Raw genomic sequence first — 24,903 nt, forward strand, 5'->3', positions numbered from 1 at the left:
TCTCATTGCCCCACCAGCAGTGCACCAGAAGCAGTGTTCCCAGAGTGGAGTAAAAAGGGGCATGGCCTTGGACCACCTCTCTGCAACGCAGCTCTGTGGCGCTTACTGAAGGTAACTGGTTGGCCAGTTGGCCCCCAGGGACCCTCAGGATTGAAGGGGACTTAATTCCCCAATTTACAACGCACCAGGGGAATTGTTTGCACACTTTTTTTATCAGGCCCTTCCCCCTCCCTGCACCACTCTGCAAATGAGCCCCATGGCGCGTTGTTAGTTGGGGGATTTACACAAGAACATATACAAACAGATCTGATCTCTTTTCTCCACTCATTGCAGGTATTATTCTTGGAGAATTCTTCATTGTAAAATGAAAAAAAAAAAACAAGGAAGCCTTGGAATTATTGCAACTGGTACATCTAACATGCACTGAATACTCACAATATACATTTCCACAACCCGCCCTGTAATGATTTAAGCAAATCACATAAACGCTTTTGAGAAAATCTTGCACTGCCCAAAACTGACAAAGACTCATGATCTCAAAAAAAGAACTGAAAATTTGCACCACGTCTAAAATCAGGTGACATTCCTCCCACCACCTAACTTACAACCTAGTACATAGTGAATGTCCTTGATATGGATATTCTGAGTGAGACTGCCTTACAACCACCCACCAATATGTAGTTCACTGACTCACTCAACTATTAACACACCAGAAGTGAATGCTCACAAAGACGACTTTACATGCACCACCTCCAGTCCTTCAAGAAATAAGAAATATTCCCCCTTCACAAAGCTTCATCCCGCAATAAATCAGCCTAAACGAGTGTCCCATCTTGTAGGTTTTGCTTGGCAACTGGCCAACACTCACCTGGTCAAACATCTCACCTATGAAAAACATTATCTGTTTACCAAAGATACATTTAATTTAGTAGGTTTGACTGAGACCTGATTTGTACAGAACACAAAAGCCTCCTATACACAGTCCATCAGATTTCAAAATAATCTACACAAATACAGAACTCAAGAGGGGCAGTAGTGTATAGCTAGTGTTCTGTCAAGACCTATGATGCACTGGAAAGTCTGGAATGCAATGCTGCACTTTTGAATGCATAAACTACAGGTGCCGTATCACTCCATACACCTCTTACATTATATCTATAATTTACTGATTACAAAGTTGAGATAACCAGTCCTCAATAATCTACATGAGCTGGCATTATACCTACCATCTCTATCCAAGAAACAGCTTTTGAAGGGAGATTTCAGTATGTGGCTCGACCTTCCCAATATCAAAGTAAAATCAGAACTTCTAGAAAATATGGAGGGCTTGGATTTTAAACAAACAGTCAGCAGCCTAACTCACAAGCCTTGAAACACTCTCAGCCTAGCTTTTGCTTGCAACATTGATTACTTAAGTCCCTTAATTGACCCCGCAATGTGATGAAATCAAGCACTAATCACAGTGGCTTAGCTAAGGGGGCGTCAACCCGGGCAGGATGAGATTTGGGGGCGGTGGCCTTCCCCTGCTCTTACCTACCCCGTCTCGGGCGGCAATAGCAACCTCCTGCTCCTTAATGCGGCACATGGAGAAATCTCTCGCCAGCACCCCCCCCCCCTCGCCGGCCGCGGCAGCACTCTCCGCCTGCCTGACCTACTATATCATCAGCCTCAAAATCAGTTAAGCCCAAAGCTCACATTGACTACTAATTTTCATAAATAAACAGTGAAGCTCCAATGATTCAACTGAAAGGGATAAGTACAATGCAATCAATAGAACATATATTACAATAGGTGCTTCACCTCACCAAAGAATATTTCACAGATGCCAAACTAAACCGAAGTATCTTCAAAAACCGTTGTAACACATAACGACTCTAGACATAGTGGAATGTCCCCAATGTATTGTCAATTCTTTGGGTTGTTGGTACGATGTCTAGATTAACCAATTTTAACTAAAATTAACTAACTTATTGTCCAAACAGCCCTGCTTAATTTGTAAAATATTAAGTGCCAGGGCTCTGAACAGGAGGCCACTCTAGCTTGCACCACCCATCGCCCTTGTCATTGCTGCCAAAATAACTACTAACCATCTCTCTCGCATGTGAATGTGACAGTTCAGATTATTCCAGGTCCCCAAAACTAAAGGAATGGCTGGGGAGGCAGATATTAGCAATTTTAATGTATAATGTAGTCATAAACTACCATTGTTCTGCTCATCCCTAAATTAGATGAGCAGCGCCACCATGTGGAGGACTGTTCTAAGTATGGTGTTGACACTAAGGTGCAGGTGCGGAGCACCGGAAACCAATTAAGTGCCGGTGCTGAGCACCAGAAAGCACCGGCTCAAATTAAGCACTGCTGGCAATCATGTGGCCTAGCAGTATGTTCGAAAGAATCAAAAGAATGAATTGCTGTAACATATACGCTGGAAAATACATTTATAGACAGGCTGCAGAGAGTTTATAACCTGGCCACAAGACTTTGTGGCTCCTTTAGGGTTTGGCAGTGTGGGAAGAATGCCATAAAGCAGCATTGCACCAAACCCCCGGTTCCCTCACTGAAAGCAACCTCTCACCCAGTGGCCCAACCACCACAGTACCATTAGCCTAAAATTATGTCTTAGCCAACCAGGAACGTAACGGAGGCCCCTGCAGCCCCGTGGTGCAGTGGGGCCCACACCATTCACCTCAAAGGGGGCTCCCTTGTGCTGGCCAGCTGTAAACAAATAAAACATAATGGGGGCTACCTCAACTTACCTTGCAGAAGTGCCCCCGAAGGTGTCGTTACGCCACTGCATCCAACCCTATTAAAGGCAGCACTCTGGTTGGTTGGTTGGGTTGGATGCTCATTTTCCCTGCCTGTATCCATCATGTGAGACATGGTGAAAAAGAGCACGGAAAATATTACGTTTCTCTCACATGCATGGAAAAATCTCTCTGTGCATTGGGACATTTATTTTTTTGTTCCGATAAAACAAACTTCTACTTTGAGAACAAATAAGTTTAACGAGCGGGTGCATTAAACAAGTTTCTCCACATACCTGGCATTAACATATAAGCGAAAACATCTCATAGTACACCTGGGATATTTTTCTTCTCAATCACTGTCTGAATTTATATTACCAAATACTTTAGGAGTTATTTCCTCTCTCTTTAAGTACATGAACGCTATTAATTTAACATGCACTCCTAGACACCTCTTTGATAGGCAGACCCATCATTCCCCAAACCTTGTCATACATCTCTCTCTACCTATATAAATGTTCCATGTTTCTTTTCACTGATGTGAATAAAGCCTTGGCTGATCCCTTCACAACAGAGAGATCCCCACCAGCTAGGCGGAGAACTCCACATATTGAAGGCAGTCCATGGCCATCAAACAGAGGACAACCCTCTGCTGAGTCGATGGGATGGCACTACACCGACCAAACAGCTAATAAGGCCAAATTCATAATCTCATAAACCGAGATCATGTAAACCCTACACTGACATCACTCTACAGGATGTAGGTTGAAGTAAGAAATAAATAAATGTAACCCTTTTTGGACGAATCAGAAAGGACTAGCAGGGAATATTCTTCAGAAACAGGCACCTCATTATGTCTCTACAAAAGTCCTAATACAAGCAATTTCCAACTCCACTCCCCCTAAAGATTGCAGATAATCCAAACATGAAGTCCTCACCTTAGAGTTAAACCTAGCTGCTTACTCCTCAGGATCCAATCAAACTGGACTGTTTAAACTAGCCTTCAGCTAATCATAATCACTACAGTATCAGAGAAAAAGTTGTGGGTGAGCTGGGCTGCCTTCATGTATGAAAAAATATGCTGAGACCCTTGCCTCAAGGTTTACCATCCAACACAAAGTGTCACCAACTGGGGCCCCCCAACCAGAGCCGCAGGTGTTGGATTTCTAATGCCCTGGTGCAAGGACTTTTTCCAATGCATCAACACATTCAGAAATCAAGTTGGACTGTACCCATACACAACCCGCCAAGCAATACTGCGAGGGTGATGCTTTCTTGTCATAGTTAGTTTTCCAAGATGTGTACAGGGAGAGAAAAGAACTCCAAACATTCTTTTGTAAATGAATAACACACTAAAAATAGCACTACGATACACTGGGTAAAACTTTAACATGTTTAGTTTTGTGTAAAAGGCTGACTGCCTGCTGTAGAGGGCAGCTGATGGGAATGTTCCAACCTACTTACAACAACTTGGTGACCCATTACAAGCCACTATGTAAATTAATGTGTAGGAATGTTCCGCTTCTTGATTCCACAAGAAGGGAAGGGTGTAAAGAAAACTATTGTGATAGAGCAAAGCAATAACTGGATAATGGAAATTTGTATCTACTCAAAAACCTATTATAATTACTATTCCCGTTGCTTATCATGAGTATATGCACCTGTTTGTTTCTTGGATTTTTAGTTGTTCTGTGTGCTGTATATCTTGTCTTAGCAAAACACACAAGAGGATGGACGGAATGTTGCACATTGGCAAAACATTCTCCCCCAGTCACAGATCTGAGTTTAATCCATCGTTATTTTACTCACCATGCCACCCCAGTTCAATCATGGCCATATGGAAATCAGTCAGACAAGATATGCATTACCAAAGGGGATGATGGACGCAGAGTTTGAGCAAATCGAACACTCACCCCCAGTCAACTGATCTGGGTTTAATCCATCATCATTCTTTAGCTCACTCCACCACCCCAGTTCAGACATGGCCATATGCAAATCAGTCTGACACTGTGCCTCATAGGGAACAGTCCAGCCCGAACTGCCAAGCCATGTCTTCCCTGGACCGGAATCAAGCATCCTAGGGCTGGTTTCTGGCTATCAGCCGCAATGAGGAGTGGAAAGGAAGTTACAGATTCCTAGCTAGAGTATTTACGACAGTAAACAGGCTTTGTACATCTGACCCCATTGCCTTTAGTGTTGGGAATGTAAGAGACATGCTAGAGAGCACATGAGCTCTGTGGTTTATCAGTAGTAATACATTAAAAGACATGCTAGGTATCAAATGAGGTCTGTGCAAGCTCTCTGGTCCTGGTGAGCCTTATTGGATGAAAACTATTTAGATCAAAGAGGGAAATGACATTGCAAAATTGTATGCGTTATACTAAGATCTCTACACAAGCAGTACATGCTATTACATGCTCATGCAAGCTCGCGCACATATAAATGCACACATGTGCATGAAGAAACGCCCAAGCAAGCGTGTACTTTTATCTGGTTAAATATGTTTTTTTTAAACGTTTAGGACCGACACGTGATGTACCAAGTCAGGAAATCCTGCTCTTGGTGGGTTTGTGGCCTCAAGCACATCTCTTTAAGGTGTTCGCGGCAGCGTTCGCTCTGCGTCACACCTAGAACCATAGTCTGCGAATACTCTTGCATCCTTCCTGCAGCTTCTTTAGGGCATGGCCGCTTTCGTTGGCAGTTGGATGTTCTCAGTTCTCTTTACTAGCGCTTGAAAATCCTACAAAGCTTCATTTGTGCTTTATAAGCCATCAGACTTAACCACAATACTGCCTTCCTCTTCGTTTAGATTCCCATTGGCACCAACTTTAGCTTTATGCAAACTTTTTTCAGCAGTAACTCCGCCATAAAAGCGATGGTACATTATTAACAGAATCAAATACAATAAAAGGCATATTATTTCATTGTGCAATAATCATACAAAGGTCACTATCATTCTCCTGAAAATCTAAACAGTCATGATCTTTACAATAACTCTTAATAGTACATCAAAACAGCATTAAATGATAACGTAGGTTCCTATAGCATAAATACAGTCATAAAATCTTTTAAAACTGTCCTGTGCATTTACTTCCACTATCGCTCATGCATAAATCCATGATATCCCTCTCCATCTAAGTCAAATCTGGATTTCCTAGATCTTAGAATCGCACTTAAAAAATGGGTAACAACATACACTGTACAATCAGTTATAATAGTTGCATTTGCAAAAGGGCAACTGTGCTTTCCTGAAGCCCATTTCTTTTAAATAGGGTTTAAGAAATTGTCGTCTCGGATGGGAAAAATATTTACATAAAAAGACAAAATGTTAAATATTCTGTGGAGACCTATTCTCACAGCCTCTGGGCTCCCTATCCTCAATACATGCTACAAAACATGGAGGAGAGGCAACTAAGTGGTGAAACATATTGAATCTAAAATGGGTAATTAAAAAACACTCATGATGATTAGGTAAAATTGAGAGATAAGGCTCCATACCTGGCGTTGATTTAACTAACGTCTGAGCTCTTACCGTAGGCTTATTAAGTTAATTACCTTCACGCTCAGCAGTGATTGTTCTAAAGAATAGATCTTTGATTAACTTTTTATCCACCCTCTTCACTTTCTCATAATTCATGCATATATCTGGTTTTCCAAGAGCACTAAATGATCTTTGATGTATCTTAGCCAAGGGATTTTCAATGTATGATCCATGGAAAGATAGTCCACAATTACCGCTTGGTTAAAAGAAGCCTCTACGTTGGACTATACATTTACCCAGCAGAGCAGGAGCTTGACTGCAACTAAGTCTGTGATATATTTGAACCCCAGTTCCTTGTGTACATCATATGTGGGTGTTTCCTTTGGCACTTTCAGAATCCGCCATAAAAATGTATTTTGTGTGGTTTGCTATTTTTCAACTGCCTTATAACCCCAGATCGCACTCCCATATGTGGCTTTGGAAATACATAATGGCTGATACAATTTTTGAAACACCCCCGGGGACCATGTACCTAGTGTATGTGCATAATTTGCAATAGCTCCCAGGGCTTTATTCACAGCTTTTGCCTTTTCCTTCTTCAGGTTGTTCCAATTTAATTTATCGTCAAATAACACACCCAAATAACTAAAAGTCGAAACTTTGGCTAAATTAGCAGTGCCTGTCTTCTAGGTTTTTGTATGAGTCCCCCGGCAACCTATTTCCATAACAAATGATTTGGTAAAATTGGGTGATAAATCCAACTTATTCATGAAGGAGACGAATCCATAAATTAACACTTGCAATGCTCTGGGTGTTCGTGGTATAAGCACTGCGTCATCAATGTATAAGAGGACTGGTACTGGTCTAATGCCTATTCTCGGGATGTCAACATGTAATGAAATCAAATGGGATTCTAGCCCATTCATGTACAGTGTGAATAGAAAAAGGGGAAGAATGCACCCTTCATGCACACCTCTTGAACATGTACAATTATCAGTAAGCCCTCCCTCCTGAGTAAAACCACTACGGCTGATGTGTTAGCATATAGTGACATTAAAACATTTATTATTGCACACTCAACATCTATCTCATCTAGTATCTAAACCCATATTGCGTGTCTGAAATAATCTGGTTACTATCTGCCCATTCTGATAGCCTATTTAAAAGAACCCTACCCATAATCTTAACAGTGGAATCTATCAGGGATATGGGACGGTAACACTGTGGGTTATCCCTGTCACCATTTTTGTAGATGGGGACAATGATAGCGAAGGACCACGACTGAGGCATTGACGTCCGTGCTGCTGCATTAAGAACCCTGGTCGAAATCGGGGCCCAGGGGTCTATGTTACTCCGTAATAGGTTTGGGGGAATCCCATCCGGACCTAATGCCTTATTACACGACAATCCCTCAATGGCATTTTTACACTCTTCTATGAGGAAGTTAATCCGTGCATCACTTGGGAGGGGCATCTGATCAACAATATCTTGTTCTACTTAACCATGATTATAGACTGTCTCGAAGTGTGCCTTCCATAGGTCCGAGGTTATATGATGTACCGTACTCAGTTTGTCTGGTTCAGAGAAACAAGGACTATTGATAACCTTCCAGAAAAGGGAGCTGTCCTTTATTTCACTAGCTCTTCCCAGGCCTGTTTCTGTAACAATGCCCTTGGCTCTTTTAGCGCACATTTATAGTTTTTGCGACAAGAAGCTACCCTATCTTTATTATGCTGGATCTCTTTCAGAGCTGCTATTAGATTCCTGTGAGCCTTAGAGCACCCAATGTCAAACCATCTTGGGTTATCCGAGCCGGAAGGAACTGTCGGCACAGTTAACAACCCCGCCACATACTGTGCAATGACAACAAAGTAACTAGTTACATCCTCGTCAGAGGGGAATGATTTGAGGCACTTCATCAACTCTTTTGGTCTTAATTTAAAAAGGGAACTATTAAGAGGGGTAGTGTCCACCTGCACCCACCGCAATCGTCTCCCCTGATCAGTTGCCATTAAAGCCCCTGCCCTCTTCTTATACTCAACTGCCATCGGGCCCTGTGTCCACATCCCCAAGATCACGGGATTATGATCACTAAAGGGACTGGACAAAATCCTTGAGCAATGTACAATATGACCCAGAGACGCCGAAACAAAATAAAATCATTAATTGTGGCATGTCCCTGTCCTTTATAAGAATATGGATAAATACTATTAGGGGGCTTAGGTGCATTTTTCAATGTAAAGGGTAGATCATAAATGTTTAAAAGGATATTTAACTCACGACCATCTGGAGAATGCTCTATGTGTCATACTTCTGAAGCTTGACATATGAGGGTGTCTCTCGATCTTTGATCAATTTTGGGGCACAGATGACAGTTAAAATCACCAAGCAGAACAAGATTTGACTGTAGAAAATCATCGCTATGTAGCAATTCCAACGGCCCAGACAACTCCATCAAGCTTGAGATACCCTGAATCTTATTCTTTATGTTATAAAAGTTTATTAGAATAAACCGTAGTGTTCTCCCCACGGATACATTTAGACCTTGTGCCACTTTAGAATTCCACTTCAGCAATTTCATTGATGAACCGAGGTCAAGTGCAATAAAAATAATTAGACCCCCCTTTAGCACGGCCAGAGGATGAACCTTCTGCTGGGAGAAAAAAAGGTCTTATAACCTTCCAGGAAAAATGTATTTTTCCTCTGCAGGTCTCCTGCAAGCATATGATCTTATATAAGGATATACAATTATTCCATCTCTCGTCTTAAAATTTGGGATCTAGATCAGCCACGTTCCAGGTTATCAGACTAATATTTCCCCCACAAAGGTCACTATATGATATTGCAGGAGCTATCTCTCCCCCCGCTGGTCTGTCAGACTAGAATGGCTAATACTATCGAAAGGTTGAACTACCATTTCTCTAGTATGGAGTTCACTAGGCTTAATGTCCTGATTTTTGGGATCAGTTGGGGTTGTCTGCGATGGACTATGTTCTGTGCCCTCAACAAGTCAATCCAAACCATTTAGATACGACAGAGGGGCATACAAATTTGATGAAGTCTCTATACCCTTGAATATGACCCCCCCCCCCACCCCCCTCCTGCCCATAGGCAGGCTTCCTTGTTGGAATATTTACAGGGATATTTGAAGGAGGTCCATAAAAAAAACCTAAAGGAAGAGGTTTGATCTCTGAGGCATAGAAAAGAAAATTAGCAGAGTGTCTTAAGATGTTATTCACCAATGCAGGAAATCTAAAAGTGACTATCACAGCATCAGCCACAAATTTTTTTTTCAAACGACTAATCCACACAACCCTTCTTGCCATCAAAATATTAGTGAGGTCTGAGACGTTAAACCTGCTATGTGTCACCAGCTAACATACCACCTTATTAATCAGATTTTCATTGGTTTCTCCATTGTGTGCACATCCAGACCTTTGACCCCCACCAAGACCACAGTGTATGGGCAGCACTCTGGAGGCAGATCAATTATTGGCAGACCCACACTGTTTGTAATACTTTGAAAGGCCTTGCTTGCTCGGGCTCACCTGCTTTAGTGTGTTGGTCTCCCCTACCTCCGGTGCCTCCTGTCAAACTACCCATATGGGGAATGAAATTACCCTGGGGCAGCTTGTTTGGGTCCGTCCCTCGATTCAGTGACCCTTTCTCTACCTGCAGCTTCTTATGTGCCCCTCCATCTATATTTATACTACAGGCTGCCTGTAGTTGCACAATTGAAGGAGGTGGTATTTTGGGAACTGATTTCAACATACACTCTACTTTGTTAAATGTTTCCCTGGTATCTGTTACCACTTTGTCCAATTTATCCCACAGCTGGTGTATTAAATCAGTCACCACATCTGTAAAACATATCTTGTTCAAAAGATCTCCCATATCTGTCACACTAGATTGTAATGGTGGTGCTTCTACTCTGCATGTGGGCTCATTTTTCTTTCTTGATTTGCCCAGTCTTTTGGGAGCCAGGGAAACAACTGGCTCAGACCCTTCTTTATTGAAAGCTGCGGAAGAGCTAGCACCTTCCCCTCCTCCTCCTCCATTATAACACATATGACCGGTGCATGCAAATTGTCAGAATTAGTAGCCTGGGTATTCCCTTCTGGCATGTCAATTACTTCTCCGGGCGTAAGTACAGGTGCAGGGAGACCACCAGCGCCCATAGAGAGTCTCTTCTCAGCTTTATCAATCTCCTTTGAGGTGGCTCCAACTGCTATTGCCAAAAAGGAGTCAGTAGTTGTTCTCTTATTCCTACTAAGATGGGTGGTGTGCGCAGTCTTTCTCTTCCACATGGTTAGTTTGTACAAACAACTCCACCTGTTATTATGTAATAAATGGCCTCTGCAGCAAAACAGTATTCACCAACATTACAGCTAACTAGAGATACACTAACCAACCACGTCGCTGTAGTAATTTCTCTGCGATGTGCACATAGGACGCTGGGTCCCACGAACTGTAACCCCTTCGAAGATAACCGCCAAGAGTGTCGACCCAGCCCAGCATAGCGCAACTGCCACCCTACGGGTATCCTGGCGCTCAGATATAATAGCACCCAATCAGAGTGATGATGAGCAGAGCAAGGAGCGTACTGATCAGACTTTCGGGAAGAGCCAAGTTTTCAGGCTCTTCCTGAATTCAATAATAGAGGCAGCCTGTCTGATCCTCTGCGGCAGCTCATTCCACAGCTGAGCTCCTACCACACTGAAGGCCCTCCCTCCCATCCATAAGCGTTTAAATTTCGTGGTTGCTAGTAAGCTAGCACCAGAAGACCAGAGCTGTCTCTGCGGAAGGTACCAAGAAAACCTTTCTTGTAAGGGGATTGAGCCCGTCTTGTGTGATGCTCTATACACCTGACAGAGTGATTTAAAGAGAACCCTTTCCTTGATTGGTAACCAATGGAACTGTCTCAGGGCACGAGTAGATGACGCGTTACGCCGCAGATTCAGCACTAGTTTTGCCGCGGCAGACTGAACTCTTTGCAACCCCTGGAAAATGTACTGAGGAGCCCCTAAATACAAGGAGTTGCAATAGTCCAGCCTGTTCATCACTGTCCTGCTTACTACCAAGGAGCGCAAATCCTTTGGTAAGGTTGGTAGTATCCGGCGAAGCAGACGTAGCAGGCCAAAGCACACGCTAGCTGTCTTAATTGCCTGAGACTCCATCTGGAGGTTCTTGTGTATTAGAACCCCGAAATTGTGTACCGTACTGGCCGGAGTCAGTGGATCCTCCTCAGGTGTAAGCCTAAACTCCGTCAGGTTATACAAGGACAATCTCACCGGTGCGCAGTATAGCACCTCTGTCTTCCCTCCATTGAACTGCAGAGAATTTCTCTGCAGCCAATCTGGGGTCAGACGCATGCACTCTTGGAAGCGGTCCATGGAAACTGCCTGTTTTCCTTCCAAGGAGAAAGCCAGCTGCTTATCGTCCGTGTAGTTGACCAAGTCAACCCCGAACAACTTGATAATAGGGAAGAGTGGCTGCAGATAGACATTAAAAAGGATGGGGCTAATGGCAGAGCCCTGAGGGAACCCATATGCAATGGGTGACTTACAGGATGTAAAAGGCACCATGGTAACTGTCTGTTCTCTCCCTATTAAGTAGGACCGTAACCATTGTAACGCCCGTCCCTTCACACCTATTCTCTCCAGTCTCTCCAGAAGGATTGAGTGGCTCACTGTGTTGAACGCGGCCGACATATCAAGAAGCACTAAAACCGTGCCGTTCCCGTTGTCGGCCCGCATTCGTACATTGTCCAACATAGTCGACAAAGCTGACTCCGTCCCATGTCCAGGCCGAAACCCGAACTGGTCCTTATCCAGCAAAAGATGTTCCTCTAAAAAGCTGGATAGCGATTTGCTTACAACTTTTTCCAAGATTTTAACTGGAAATGGGAGCAGAGAGATCAGTCGAAAATTAGCCGAATTTGTCAGGTCCAAGGAAGGCTTCTTTATCAGGGGTGTTACCACCGCCTGTTTCCATCCCGCAGGGACGGTAACCTCTTCCAGGGACTGATTACAAATCTGGCGAAGCCAAGAGAATGTCGTTTGTCCATAGGTCTTCCACACTTTCTGATGTAGTGGGTCAAGTGGGGATCCTGAAGATATACTTTGCACTACGATGTTAAATGCAGGGGCAGTAAGAGCCTGGAAGCTATCCAAAGTGTATAGCTGACACAGGTTCCCTTCCCTCTCCTGTAAATCTTGAAACTGGGCACCCGTATTATTCTCCACAAATGAACTGACAATCTTTCCCACTTTATCCAGGAAGTGCGAAGCAATTTTATCGCACAATTCCTGGGAGGCCACCACTTTTATATTCAAACAGGTTAGAGCCAAAATATCCCTGACTATTTTAAACAGTTCCTTGGTCCCGTTAGAGGCATTTAGGATCGAGTTGGCATAGAAATTTGCCTTACAATGTAGGATCCGTAGTTTGTTTTTGGCCTGTGCCAACCTCAGCTCCAGCTTATCCCCCTCTGAATATCTCCTCCTCCACTTTGTTTCAGCCTTTTTGCATAACAGGCAAAGATGTTACAATTCCTCATTATACCATGGTGCTGAGATTTTATTTCTAGTTCTAATTTTTTTTATCTGGATTAATTGATCCAAAGCATCCATGATATATTCCTGGTAGATATTGTAATTCTCCTCTACCATGGCAGAGGCACAGAAGAGATCATCAGTTGGTGGTGTTAGTAGGGCACCTGATCTGCCTAATTTCGCCCATTCCATACCTACCCGATAGACCGCAGGCCTGTTAAGTTGGTCCCTCAGGCCAGGTGTTGTTATCCGAAAATGAACTAAATAATGGTCTGTCCAGTGTTGAGGTATAATATTCAATACCTTCGTATCTGTGCCATTAGCAAATAGCAGGTCAAGAATGTGTCCTTCTCGATGGGTTGAGAAATTAACAAATTGTTTAAGGCTAAAGTTAGAACAGGTGTCGTTCAGGTCTCTCAAGTGATTACTCAGGGTAGCATTCTCCCACAGGTTAAAATCACCCAGGATAATCATTCTGGAGTGTGCCAAGGAAAGATTGATGATAGTGTCTAACAAGGATTGAACTGAGTGACACTCCCTGGGGATCTGTAACAAAACAAACCTGTGAATTGGCTGCCTTCGGGTTCCTGCAGCGAGAATCCTATACGTTCCATCCCTTCTACCTCGTTGACTTTTAGAGGAACAAAATTCAGCTCCTCTCTATATATCACTCCGACTCCGACTCCTCTACCCTCTGTTCTAGGTTTGTGCAGAATTTTAAACCCTGAAGGGCAGGCAAGTCCTATTTCTACTACGGACTCAGCTGTGATGCAGGTTTCTGTTAAGAACAGTGCATCCAAATCCATGTCTTCAATCAGCATGGAAATTTCCGCATGGTGCTTAACCAGCGACCGACTATTATTCAGCCTGCAGCTCAAAGTGTTGTTTCTAACAATTCTTACTTCCTTCCCAGAGAATCCCTGATAAGTGATGTCAAGGTCTGCCCTCTTACCTATTTCAAATAGCTGTTTCCTTGTATAGGCGTAGCGGTGTCCATCTCTCAAACGAGCAGCGTGACTGGCACTAGGCACATCCGAGGCGCGGACGGGTGCAGACGGGCTTGCCTCTGGCGTGCCCGCTGCATGCGCGCGCGCTGTGCGCTTGCATTGACCAAGGTTATATAGGCAAGCAGGCGTGTCCCCCCTTGCCACTAGTGCTCTCACCAAAATGGCGCCCCACTGTGACAAGTCCTCACCCAAAATGGCGCTAGTCAAGTGAGCAACAGCCACAGATCCCGCTCAAACAGCAGGTGTGTAAATTCTTTTTAAAATGCGGGTATGCGAAAAAAGAATAACAAAGGTTTTTAATAAAAGCACACAATTTAAAAATTCTATCTGTGAGAAGGGATTTACGTGCTACAATGTTCCCAACATCAATTAGCCCAGCACGATCGCCCCGATGTCCCCTCTCAGCTCACCAAGAGTGATCAAGCACTATCATATCTTATCCTTGCCCGCCCACACACTTCCCGCGCGGCAGGAGCTCCAAGCAGCTTAAATGCGCCTCCTGGAATGAACAAGGAACATGTGCAGCTCCTGCCGCGTTGCCTGGTGGGGGCTGTAGTCCCCCCCCATAAAGTGCTGTGTGCAATGACGGGCTCCTGTGCCGCGGGAGCCCCAAGCAGCTTAAATGCGCCTCCTGGCACAAACAAGGAACATGGGCGGCTCCTGCCGCATTGCCTGGCAGGGGCTGTAGTCTCCCCACAAAGTGCTCTGTGCGATGACTGGCTCCCGTGCTGTGGGAGCCCGAGCAGCTTAAATGCGCCTCCTGGCACGAACAAGGAACGTGGACTTTCAGAGTCACAACCATCAGTATTGGGAGAAAATGTGGGGGGTGACCATCCAAAAAGTGCACTTTGCTACAAGTAACTTCTGATTGTAGGCTAATCTATAGTTGTTACAAGCTGTAAGAGAAAGTCAATGCATGATACATTTAAGCCACCCTGGGGCTTATGTATATATTCTCCTTTTTCCTCTCTGAAGGCTAGTTATATGTCAGTGCTAAGACTGAGTTTTCACTATCCTTACACCACTCATGTAGCTGCTCCAGGTTCATTAAAATGATGGTGCCCAGCAACTTATCTTGAACACAGTATTTTGAAAGGTTGTGACACTGTGTTAATTTTGCCCACGTGGCCGACTGAGAAGAGGCACCATTCCTGCTATGGTGCATGCTTGTACAAAGGTTGTGGAGAATAACAGCACTGAGTCTGCTCTGACCTCCTCAATCTAGCTGTAGACCTGAATGATGCAGCCGTGCACAGAAGCTCATCTTCATATCTGTAGAGGTAGTGCTTTGTGGGCACAGCTCTGCAAATTGTCTGCTTGTTGACCCTCAATGCCGTAAAGGACATTTTGGTTGCTCAATCTTTCTTGGACACAAACTGAAGCCCTCCACACAATGAGTGATGAGCCCACCCGAGGTTGCAACAGTGATCCTCGTGAAGGGCCTGCAATGAACAACATAAACTGCAGTTGTGTTTCTTGTAGTGCCAAGCCGTGTCAGTTGCTTAGTCTTTGGTTACAAAAAAATTGGTGAACATGGTCATAAATTCTCGGAGCATGGGAATGCCTATGTCCCACCCTTGGTACGCCCCCATGGCGCAAAGTAACGTGAAACATCGCAATGCGCTGATTCACATTACTTTTACGTTTTTTCCTGCTCTAAACAAGTTTAGCGCTAGAAAGTTAATTAGGAAAAAAAGATTTTGCGCTGTTTTGCATCACTTTTGACGCAAACACGGAGCGAAATCTTAGTAAAACTCCCCCTATATCATCAAAGGCACTTCTTTGAGTATGTCTTCAAAAGTCATTTACAAGTGCCCACTTCCATGAATGGGGTGGTCATGTTGCCCACACACAAACACAGATTTGAGGAATGAGTGGACTCCCTCCACAGCACACTACAGGTAGTCCTGAGTCACAAGGCCTTACCATATGGCCTGGTGGTGCAGATCCCACCTTGGTCAGCAGTGATTAGCTGTCCCTACTTCCTGTAGACCAGGAATCTCATGGCCCTCCTCTTGTAGGCCACCTTCCCTTCAATCATGGGTACCTCCAATATCCTTCCTCAGCTGTATGTGAGTCCAATCCTTTAAGGTGATGCGAAGGTAACTCTGCATTGCAGGCTATACAACTCCCTGGTTCCTGATTCCAAATCTAGCAAAGGATATTTAGCAGTTAGTGACCCCAACCGTGGAGCTCAGACGTCTTTTCCAATCTCCACTGCTGTGTTTCCACTGGCACGGATCAATGAAAAATCCAGGCACACTGGCTAGGAGTTAGTGCCCCACACTTTTACCAAGTTTGCAAACAGAATTTTTGCTTATCATTGGTTCATATTCCTTCCAGACAGATCAAAACACAGTCTTTGTCAACTATTGTGGGTAAGAGGGATGGGACTGAGTGCTCCCTGTTAGAGGGACCCAAAATGGAGGCACAAAAGAGGGAGAGGCTTCCTCAGTCAGCTACCTCTGAACCTATTGAGGGTAACACCTCTGGGAAAGAATATCAGGAAGGGGCAACGTCTGTCCTCATACTTTAAAGTGGCCATCATTCTCCTGTCCTCCACACCCTAGAGTCTGCTCCAGTCCAAAGGATGAGAGGAATGCGTTGTAGCACATTGCTGCCAGGTAGTCTCTCGCCAGCCACCGTCCGCTTATTGGTAATCCAGCAAAGATTCTTGGACCGCAACAGCACGGCACATACTCTTCATGGACATCCTACAACACAAGAGAAAACATTGATTGCCACTCCTTGTTTTTTTTTAAATATTATGTGATTATATTGCTGTAAAATTGTATATTTTGTTTTTTCTTGGTTTTTGTCTAATTGTATGTAATATTGATGTATGTGATATTTGGTTTTAATATGAACACTTATTAAATGATATACAGTTTTTTGTATCTAATTGAATTTGTGATTCCTTTTCGCAATTACCCTTCCCTACTACTTGCCATGATTATGCTATGATATACACACAGCATCCTACAAGTTGCTACAACACATACATACAGTAAACATTAATTTGCTATGCATGTCCCATATATATGAAACAAAGGATAAGATTCCAAGGTACCGTCAAAAACACGTAAGCAGGAAAGGCCAATATGGAACTTACTCTCTGTAGGCAAAGGGTGGAAAGAACTAGGGGGGAGGATGTAGCCTAACAGCTAGGGCGGTCTATCTCAAATCTGGGGAACCGGGTTCGTGTCTCGGCAATGAAGCTCAACAGCCTGTGATTTTGGGCAAATCACTTAATCTCCCAGTTCCTAACAAAATGAATGTGTCATTGTGTAATGTATCTGGTCAATAGGACATGATACAACGCAACCCTTTACAACGCATGCCTTTTTGCATCGCAACATCCATTACAACACATGATTTTACAACGCATTCCATCACAGCGCATTTTTAGAAACTACACTTACAATGCATTCCATTACGATGCATAGCATTACAACGTATTCCATTACAACGCATAATACTTTTATTGCAACAGTAGTATAAGTGATAGATAGTGTAGGGGTAACAATTACTATTCCCACTCCAGTGAATGCACAGCAGGGTAAGTGTTGGATAGTGTAGAGGTAAAAATTACTATTCCCAGTCCAGTGATTGCAACAGTAGGGTGAGTGTTGGATAGTGTAAGGGTAAAAATTACTATTTCCCAATACTTACCTTATAATGCATTGTAATGGCCTGTGTTGTAATGACATGCGTTGTAATGGCTGCGTTTTAATGGCATGCGATGTAAAGGATATTGTGTTGTAATGACTGTGTTGTAAAGGTAGTGCATTGTAATGACTGTGTTGTAATGGTTGTGTCCCATATCTGGTGCTTATGTAAAGCGCTCTGATACCTTCGGGTCCAGTTCGCGCGATACAAAACTCAGTGGAAAAAAATAAAAACTATGCTGTAAGTTGAATCTGTTGCTGTCATCGCTATCAGTCTTCCACTACCTGGGAGCTGACGGTTTTCACATTTAGGATATGAGTGCACATGCTGTGCCCCACCGGACCACTGGGTAGGATTCCACGTTGCATTGAACTTCAGCATTCATGCTTGATTGTCTTGTGCACTGAGGCCGGGAATCAAAATTATGTAGAAACTCCCTGTAGAAAACTCAGGGCAGGGTTGCACTTTCTGAAGAGCCTTGAATGGGACCGTTTCCATCCAAACAGTACATTTTTTACACAACGTTAAACAAAAACAGATATATTGTTTTTATAGAACATGTTAGGACTTTTATTTTCATTTACTCTTTAATTATTTGCCAATGCACTTATTTTCATTGCAATATCTGCTTGGCATTTTTGCTAAACACACATAATGAATAAAAAAAAAAAGTTGTAACAAATTGTTATGTTCCATGACGTCAGAGGGCAAAAGAGGGGGGGTCACACCTACCCATTCTCACCTGTACTGTGCTGGAGCCATCAGCTGGGTCAATTAGATCCTTGTCTGTTTTCCCCGTTTCACAGGCCCATGAGCTATCCCCACACTGCAGGGGCCAAGAGAGGACAAATGATTTGCTCGCTTTTATTTGATTCTCAATGCTCCAAATGGGAATCATTCAGTAAATATTTTATCATGCTCATTTGGCAGAGAAATGATTGATGAACTAAAGAGAGATATACATTTGCCTTGGCCTGCTGATGATGTTTGCAGTCTTTGCTTAGCACTTTGTGACTCAGACTAATTGTAATTCTTTTTGTGTTTGATTTTTGTGGGGGACATGACAAAACACATAAGCAAACTCGTTAATTCATTGTTTGCCTACCTCTTATCCTTGAATGAGATGGATGGCCTGTAATTAGCTTTTCCTTGTTTGCACATTCAGGGAAAAATACGAAGAAAGCATTTTCAGTTTACATCTTGTTGGGAAAAAGAGTTAATAAAAACCCTTATTTTCTTTTGAACTAGTAATATTGATTTATTTGGTTGGTTGTAAAATAATGTATCTGCCGTTTATAATCCCTTAAAAAATGATTATTTCATGCCTTTTTATTTCCGTGTGTACTATTATAATTAACCAGTTGAAACCAATATATTTTTGTGGCGCCTTCAGCTTAGCCCATTCTACTGTGTGCTTGAACTTTCTCTAAGGAAATCAGATTGCAAAAAACACTTATGAGGTCGGGGGGGGGGGGGGTGCTGCAGTAGTGCGGCTGCTGCATTTCTGAAAGTTTTGCAAAGTGACTCTGTGCTTTCTGGGTCAAAGAACTATGACCATTCTGGCTTTTCAGCCTCAGTTTGAACATCCCCAAGATTGAAAATGTTCTACAGCCTGGGAGTTTAGCACAAATACACATTATGGCAAGCATTACCACCATTATACAAGGGGGCAGCATTATACCAGGGTTTAGCACCATCTTGCCATCTTTAGCTGAAAATTACTACCACTATGCCACGGCCAGCCTTATAGCAAGGGAGCTCCCAACAGACAGTGACCATTGCACAAACACATATACACAAACAAATACAGTTCTTTGCACAAAAAAACACACACTTGCTAACTCACAGACACAGCCAATCAAGATTTTTTACATTGAAGCATGCCCCACTGTGGTTGCCTTCTGTACCTTGCCTAGATTGCACTTTTCTGATTCCTGCTTGCCTTATGGTTCCAGCTTTTTACTGTAATAAAGGCAAACATAAGGCAGCTTGCGTCGGATGATGATTGACTGAGTTACCACAATTGTGCTGCTATCCTATTGGCCTGATACACAACACTGTGTTGAAGAACGCTGTTGCTTCTGTGCTCAAAATTTAAAACAAAATGTCCATGTGTGAATGGCAATTTTAGGCCACTGGCCCATCACACATTTGTAGTTGTTTTTTTTTCTAAATTACTCTGAGTATCTTGACTCCGAACGGCTTGTGCAAACTAGTAGTTCTGGGGCTCTTCAACTCATGCTTGGACTACAGAAATTCCATCTACAACTACAAAATAATACAGAAAGCAGCAGCATGCGCACACTATTCAGAATTCCAAAGCACACCTCAGCTGCTCCTGCTCTGGCAGACCTTCACTGGCAGACAGTCCAAAAAAGAATACAATTCAAGTCCCTCTGCTTGGTCCATCGAGCTGTACATTGAAAATGAGTCCTCCCAATCCAGCATCTAATCTCTCCCTATGCCCACATATGAACCCTATGTTGTGATGGTCAAGGCTTTCTTCTGGTTCCCAGGAATTAGAAGGCAAGGGGAGGTGGAGGCTCCTTCAGATTTCTAGATCTCAAGCTCTGGAATGAGCTCCCTTCCCACATTAGATGGGAGGAATCAGAAATCTCCTTTAGGAAACTACTGAAAACCCATCTATTCTAGCGACACACAGATATCCTTTTTCAGAACCAAGGTCCTTTCCACTGCTGGGAGCCCGTTGGGTAGCCATGCGCAATATAAATACTTGAAAATTGAAATAGAAATATACCTGTGGGATAGTACCTCTATTAGGCGATGCCCCACAATTCCAGACCTTTGAAGTCGCATGGACAAATTCAGGTGTGTAACCGCTTCCCAACACCCCCATTTATGATCTACTTCTGCCAGAGGTGCAGGGATTGTAAATCAACTGCTTTCTATGAATCTTCCCATTTTAGTCTACAGACAGTTTTAGCGTTCTGCTGGTCAGACCTATTGTTTCCAGTAAACGTAGAGTGACCTTTGGGGCGCCCCCTTGCTCATGATTGAATGTGTTGTTTTAATCTTGCTTACTTTCCTCCTAGTGACTCCCCCCCCCCCCCCCCCCCCCCCCCCCTGTTATTTTGTTTGCCCCATCCAGGAGCATTTGTAACTGGAATCTAGAACAATTATCTGCAGTTTTTGAGTGAGGAAATATGATTTATTGTTACTTCATTCCTCTGACCTTCATGCTTAGTATGACAATATCTGAAACAGATCAGTCTGTACCATCTCTTTTAATGTGTAGTACTAGTTGGGATGATAGTGCTCTGTGTGGTAGTGGCGCTCCCTAATATAGGTCTCTTAGATGCTATAGCTATGTAAGTGTATGGGTCCCAGGGAGGGGGTGGTCATCCAACACCCCAGAATTCAGATCCGAAGATCTGTACGAATTAATGAACAATCCCAGCACACATACCATCAATGTTTACAAAAGAGTGAAATGATTTGTGGCAAGACAAACAATTAAGACATGTATATTGTAGATGTAATCTTCTTGGAGCTCCAGATGTCCTGTAAGTTAAGTAAAAGAAGTAGGTGTGATATCTACATCCTATGTGAGTATTACAGAACTATGCGCATTGCTGTCAGACCCTGTAGCGCTGTAAGTACAGGAGTCTATCAGAATACAAAATTAAAAAAGGTGATATCTCCAATGTGATAACCCAGCACATAACTTACAGGACATCTTACGAGACAGAAGTGGTGACCTTGTATACTTTCCTAGCCATAATAAGGCCGGGACAGAATTATAACTGGCATGAATGCATGTCCCACTTTGTAACTAAAAAACTCAGTAATGGTCTTTCTGTATATGTGAATGGCAGCGATATACAATGGCTAAATTGATATACTTCATTTTAGGCACAACATCTCTTCCAGAACATATAAAGGTAGGTCTGGGCCTGCGCCTAGTATTCCTTTTGGTATTGACCTCACTACTAAAATAGTGTTATGCGCACCTTCGTCCAAATTGCCCCCGGTCCAGGACTGGTGTGGATGTTGTTTTGCTCACCACGCCAGACACCCTCAGATGACAACGGTCTAAATTACTCACCTCCCATTATTATGATGCTTGTACTGCACAGATTGAGCACAAATTTGATATATTTGATTACGCATTTGCAATTGCCTGTTAAAAACAATGATGCTTGTCCTGTGCAGATTAAGCACATACGTGATAAACTGATGGACGCACTATTATAGGCCTGAATATGATTAAAATTGATATCCAATGTCACATTTGGGGCCACATACTATTCACCTATCCAGTATGTATCAACCTGCCCATACCTATGGGCTTACACTATGTCATGTATATATTTTCCAGCCCTGAGGAAGTCGCAAGTTCTACTCCCAATCGACGAAACACATGTTGGCTGGAGCTTCAAGAAGATTAAATCTACAATATACATGTCTTAAATTGTTTGTCTTGCCCCAACTCATTTGACTCTTTTGCAAATATTGATTGTATGTGTGCTGGGATTGTTCATTAACTCTTTTAATGTGTGCTCTGCCTTGGATACTAAGGCAGGGTCTTGTGGAGTGAGCCTTTGGTCCCTCAACAGATATTCGAGAAGAGAGAAGCCGGAAGCATGTTGCTTTTAAGGTATGGCCTGTACTGGCCCAGGATCCTCAAAATGAGCTTTGCTTTGTCTGACTAGAGCCTTCTTCATGAAGTGCCGACTCTGAGGATTTACCAGAGATAGTGCCGTTGTCTATCTTTCGAGAAGTCACATTCTGACTTCAATCTTCCATTGCCACTGAGCTCAGAGCTGCAACCTATATAGTGCAGTGTTTGCTGCTATGTGTACTTCCTGATGTCTTTTGTACAGGAAGCTAGACCCACCAAACAAAAATGATAAGGACTTTGTCTCTGCTAGCCGCTTCATATCACTGGCTTAACGTTAATTACTAAGGCTTTAATACATGTAGAGCACATTGCCACAAAGAAACAGCACAATGTGAAGTCCATGCCCACCTACAAGACTCCCTGATGGAACCTCAATTTCACATCAGGAGAACCATTCTGCCTCCAAAAACCTCAATGCAAAAATAGCTAAGTGGCAGAAAATCCCAAGGTCCCTGAAGGCCACTTGAGACATTCACCACATTTGTGGAGCATTCTCACTTCCGCCCTCTTCAGTTGGAGATTTGTAACTAAAACGGTATATGTACAAGGGCATGCATAAATCTGTTGAAATGGCAAGATAAAATAATTAGGAATAGTAGTAAAGTGAGGAGCAATAGGAAGCCTAGTGTTAGTAACTCCTCAGAGTAAGACAGCCAGCCTGGTGCTGGAGTGAGAGAGCTGGTTTGTATCATGAAAGTTGAAGATGGTGTTGGGGTGAAGCTGGGGGTTTGAAATTAGTTCAGGCTAAGAACCCTAATACAAGCATGAACTGCAGTAATAAAGTTTGCTGATGCCCAATCCTGATCAAGATTTGGCCCCGATGCCATTGTTAGCTTTACTGCTGAGTTTTTGATTTTCATGTGAAACAATATATGGCAATTTTCAGATCTGAGAGTAATTTGCATAATTGACATATAGTCCTTTAAACCTAGTTCAGTATGTACACAGTCTGCATTTTGGAAAAGGCAATGCTAATTCGTGTGATATGTTCTTTTCCACAGTGTAATGCTAGAAGGAAACAGGAATGCCTTACGTGGATCGGCAAAACCGAATCTGTGGGTTCCTGGACATAGAGGACAATGAAGCCTGTGGCAGGTTTCTCCGTAGGTACTTCATCCTGGACACCAGGGCCAACTTCCTCCTATGGTACATGGACAACCCCCAGGTGAGACCTCAGGAGAGGCAAACCAAATGTGTTGAAAAATAGAGCGATATTTTGCATTCCTTTCCAATGTTTTGCTGTGCATTAATGTGCTGCCTGGTCAGAACTCTGTTGATACTCATTCTGTTGGTGTATGGAGTAGGGTAGTCTTTTTTAGCAAGTGTATTAAAAGTCTGTATGGCCATCCTTTTTACCTCATATCAGAGTTTTTGGGAGTTTCTTGTCTAGTTGAGACAGAAGTGAAGTGTTGATTTTCTTCATTCTGCGTAATGTATGGGATAGAGTACCCCCTGCTGTACATTAAAAGGATGTTGGAAAGTCAGCAATGGGTTCCCTGGCCATATAGAGGAAGAGGTGCCTTTAAAAGGTCATGAAACTTCCAAGTGACTTGCAGTATCTTCATAATAATATTTTTTTAAATGCACTGTCACACCATAAACCTTCCCACAAACAACATAAATAGGATAGGATGCTTGTTACAATGAAGATTAAAATTGGAATCTCTAGTGCTAAATTTAACACACCAAAAAAGCAGTAGATATGTCTTGCAAAAAGATATCAGAACCGGTTGAATATGAATCAGATTTGAAAAACGCTGTAGTCAGAATTTGTAGAAAGTAGGATTGCCATTATTACTAGAGAATATAACTGCCATTTGTTACCATTTTAGGCTTCTGCATAGGCCAAGACACAATACTTATATAGAACTTTAAAAAAAATCTGCTTTCATTTTCAACATGGCCATTCTGTCTTTGTTTACTTAAATTATCAATCATGGGCCATTAAGACAGCTCTGGAACCCATGTTAAAATACTTTCTCCCTATCATAACTATTTTAACTATGTACAGATAAGGGAAGAAAATACCGGCTTTAGGGGATTTTCCTAATTTTTGTATCAGGTGGGACATTAAAATAGTGTTCATACTGGTACAGAAAAGCCAGGTGGCAACCATAATGCAGCGAGAGGCTATCTTTCCTATAATTACCTAAAGTGTGGAAAAAGACCTCCTTTCTGCTTGGCACTGTTCGTGTAGAAGAAGGGAAAAAAAAGTTTGTTTTCGCTTTCTAAAGTGCAGCTTTTATTATGCTCTGGGACTTGCCTTTCCCCTGATTTGCTAGTTCAGGCAGCAGGCATTGTGATGTCAAAACTCATCCATTATAAATTATTACATTTGAGCGTCTACGTCATTTCCCAACACCCTTGTATTAAGAACATTAGAGACAAATTTTATACAGGGCTTGTGGGCTCACATTTATGATATTGTGCTTTCCGACTCCCCTGCCCTATCATCCAGTAGCACATTGTTTTCTTATCATTTAATGCTTATTCTGTAACTAGAAATGATTAAATCTTACAATCCAGTTTCGAACCTGTGAGGTGCTAGTGAGTAAACAGTTTATTTACTACCGAGCTGAAAAGCAATCCATCAAATGTGGGTAAAAGAAAATTGCAGTCTGGCCTGACATTTGAAAATGACTTCTAAAGGTTTATAATTAATATTAGTGTTACCAAGTCAGTAGTAGAAAGGCATACCTGCTGGGATTGGAATGTGTGACTTGCAGATTGTAGGTACACTGATTTCAACAATGTACATATTAACCAATGAAATTATGCTCTGGTGTGCAAAAGTTTTAAATATGTT

At 42.8% G+C, this 24,903-nt stretch overlaps 1 protein-coding gene across 1 annotated transcript in view; it reads left to right on the forward strand.

Annotated features, from left to right (window-relative positions):
• The window catches only part of PLEKHA2 (pleckstrin homology domain containing A2), a 747,617-nt gene that overhangs the window by 314,068 nt on the left and 408,646 nt on the right, over positions 1-24,903 (forward strand). The window contains exon 3 of the mRNA XM_086943737.1: positions 23,099-23,262. Within this exon, the coding sequence (XP_086799863.1) occupies positions 23,122-23,262 (141 nt within the window). The 5' untranslated portion in view covers positions 23,099-23,121. The remainder of the gene's footprint in view (positions 1-23,098; positions 23,263-24,903) is intronic.

This window comes from Lissotriton vulgaris, chromosome 11, assembly GCF_964263255.1.
Source record: "Lissotriton vulgaris chromosome 11, aLisVul1.2, whole genome shotgun sequence".
NCBI lineage: Eukaryota > Metazoa > Chordata > Amphibia > Caudata > Salamandridae > Lissotriton > Lissotriton vulgaris.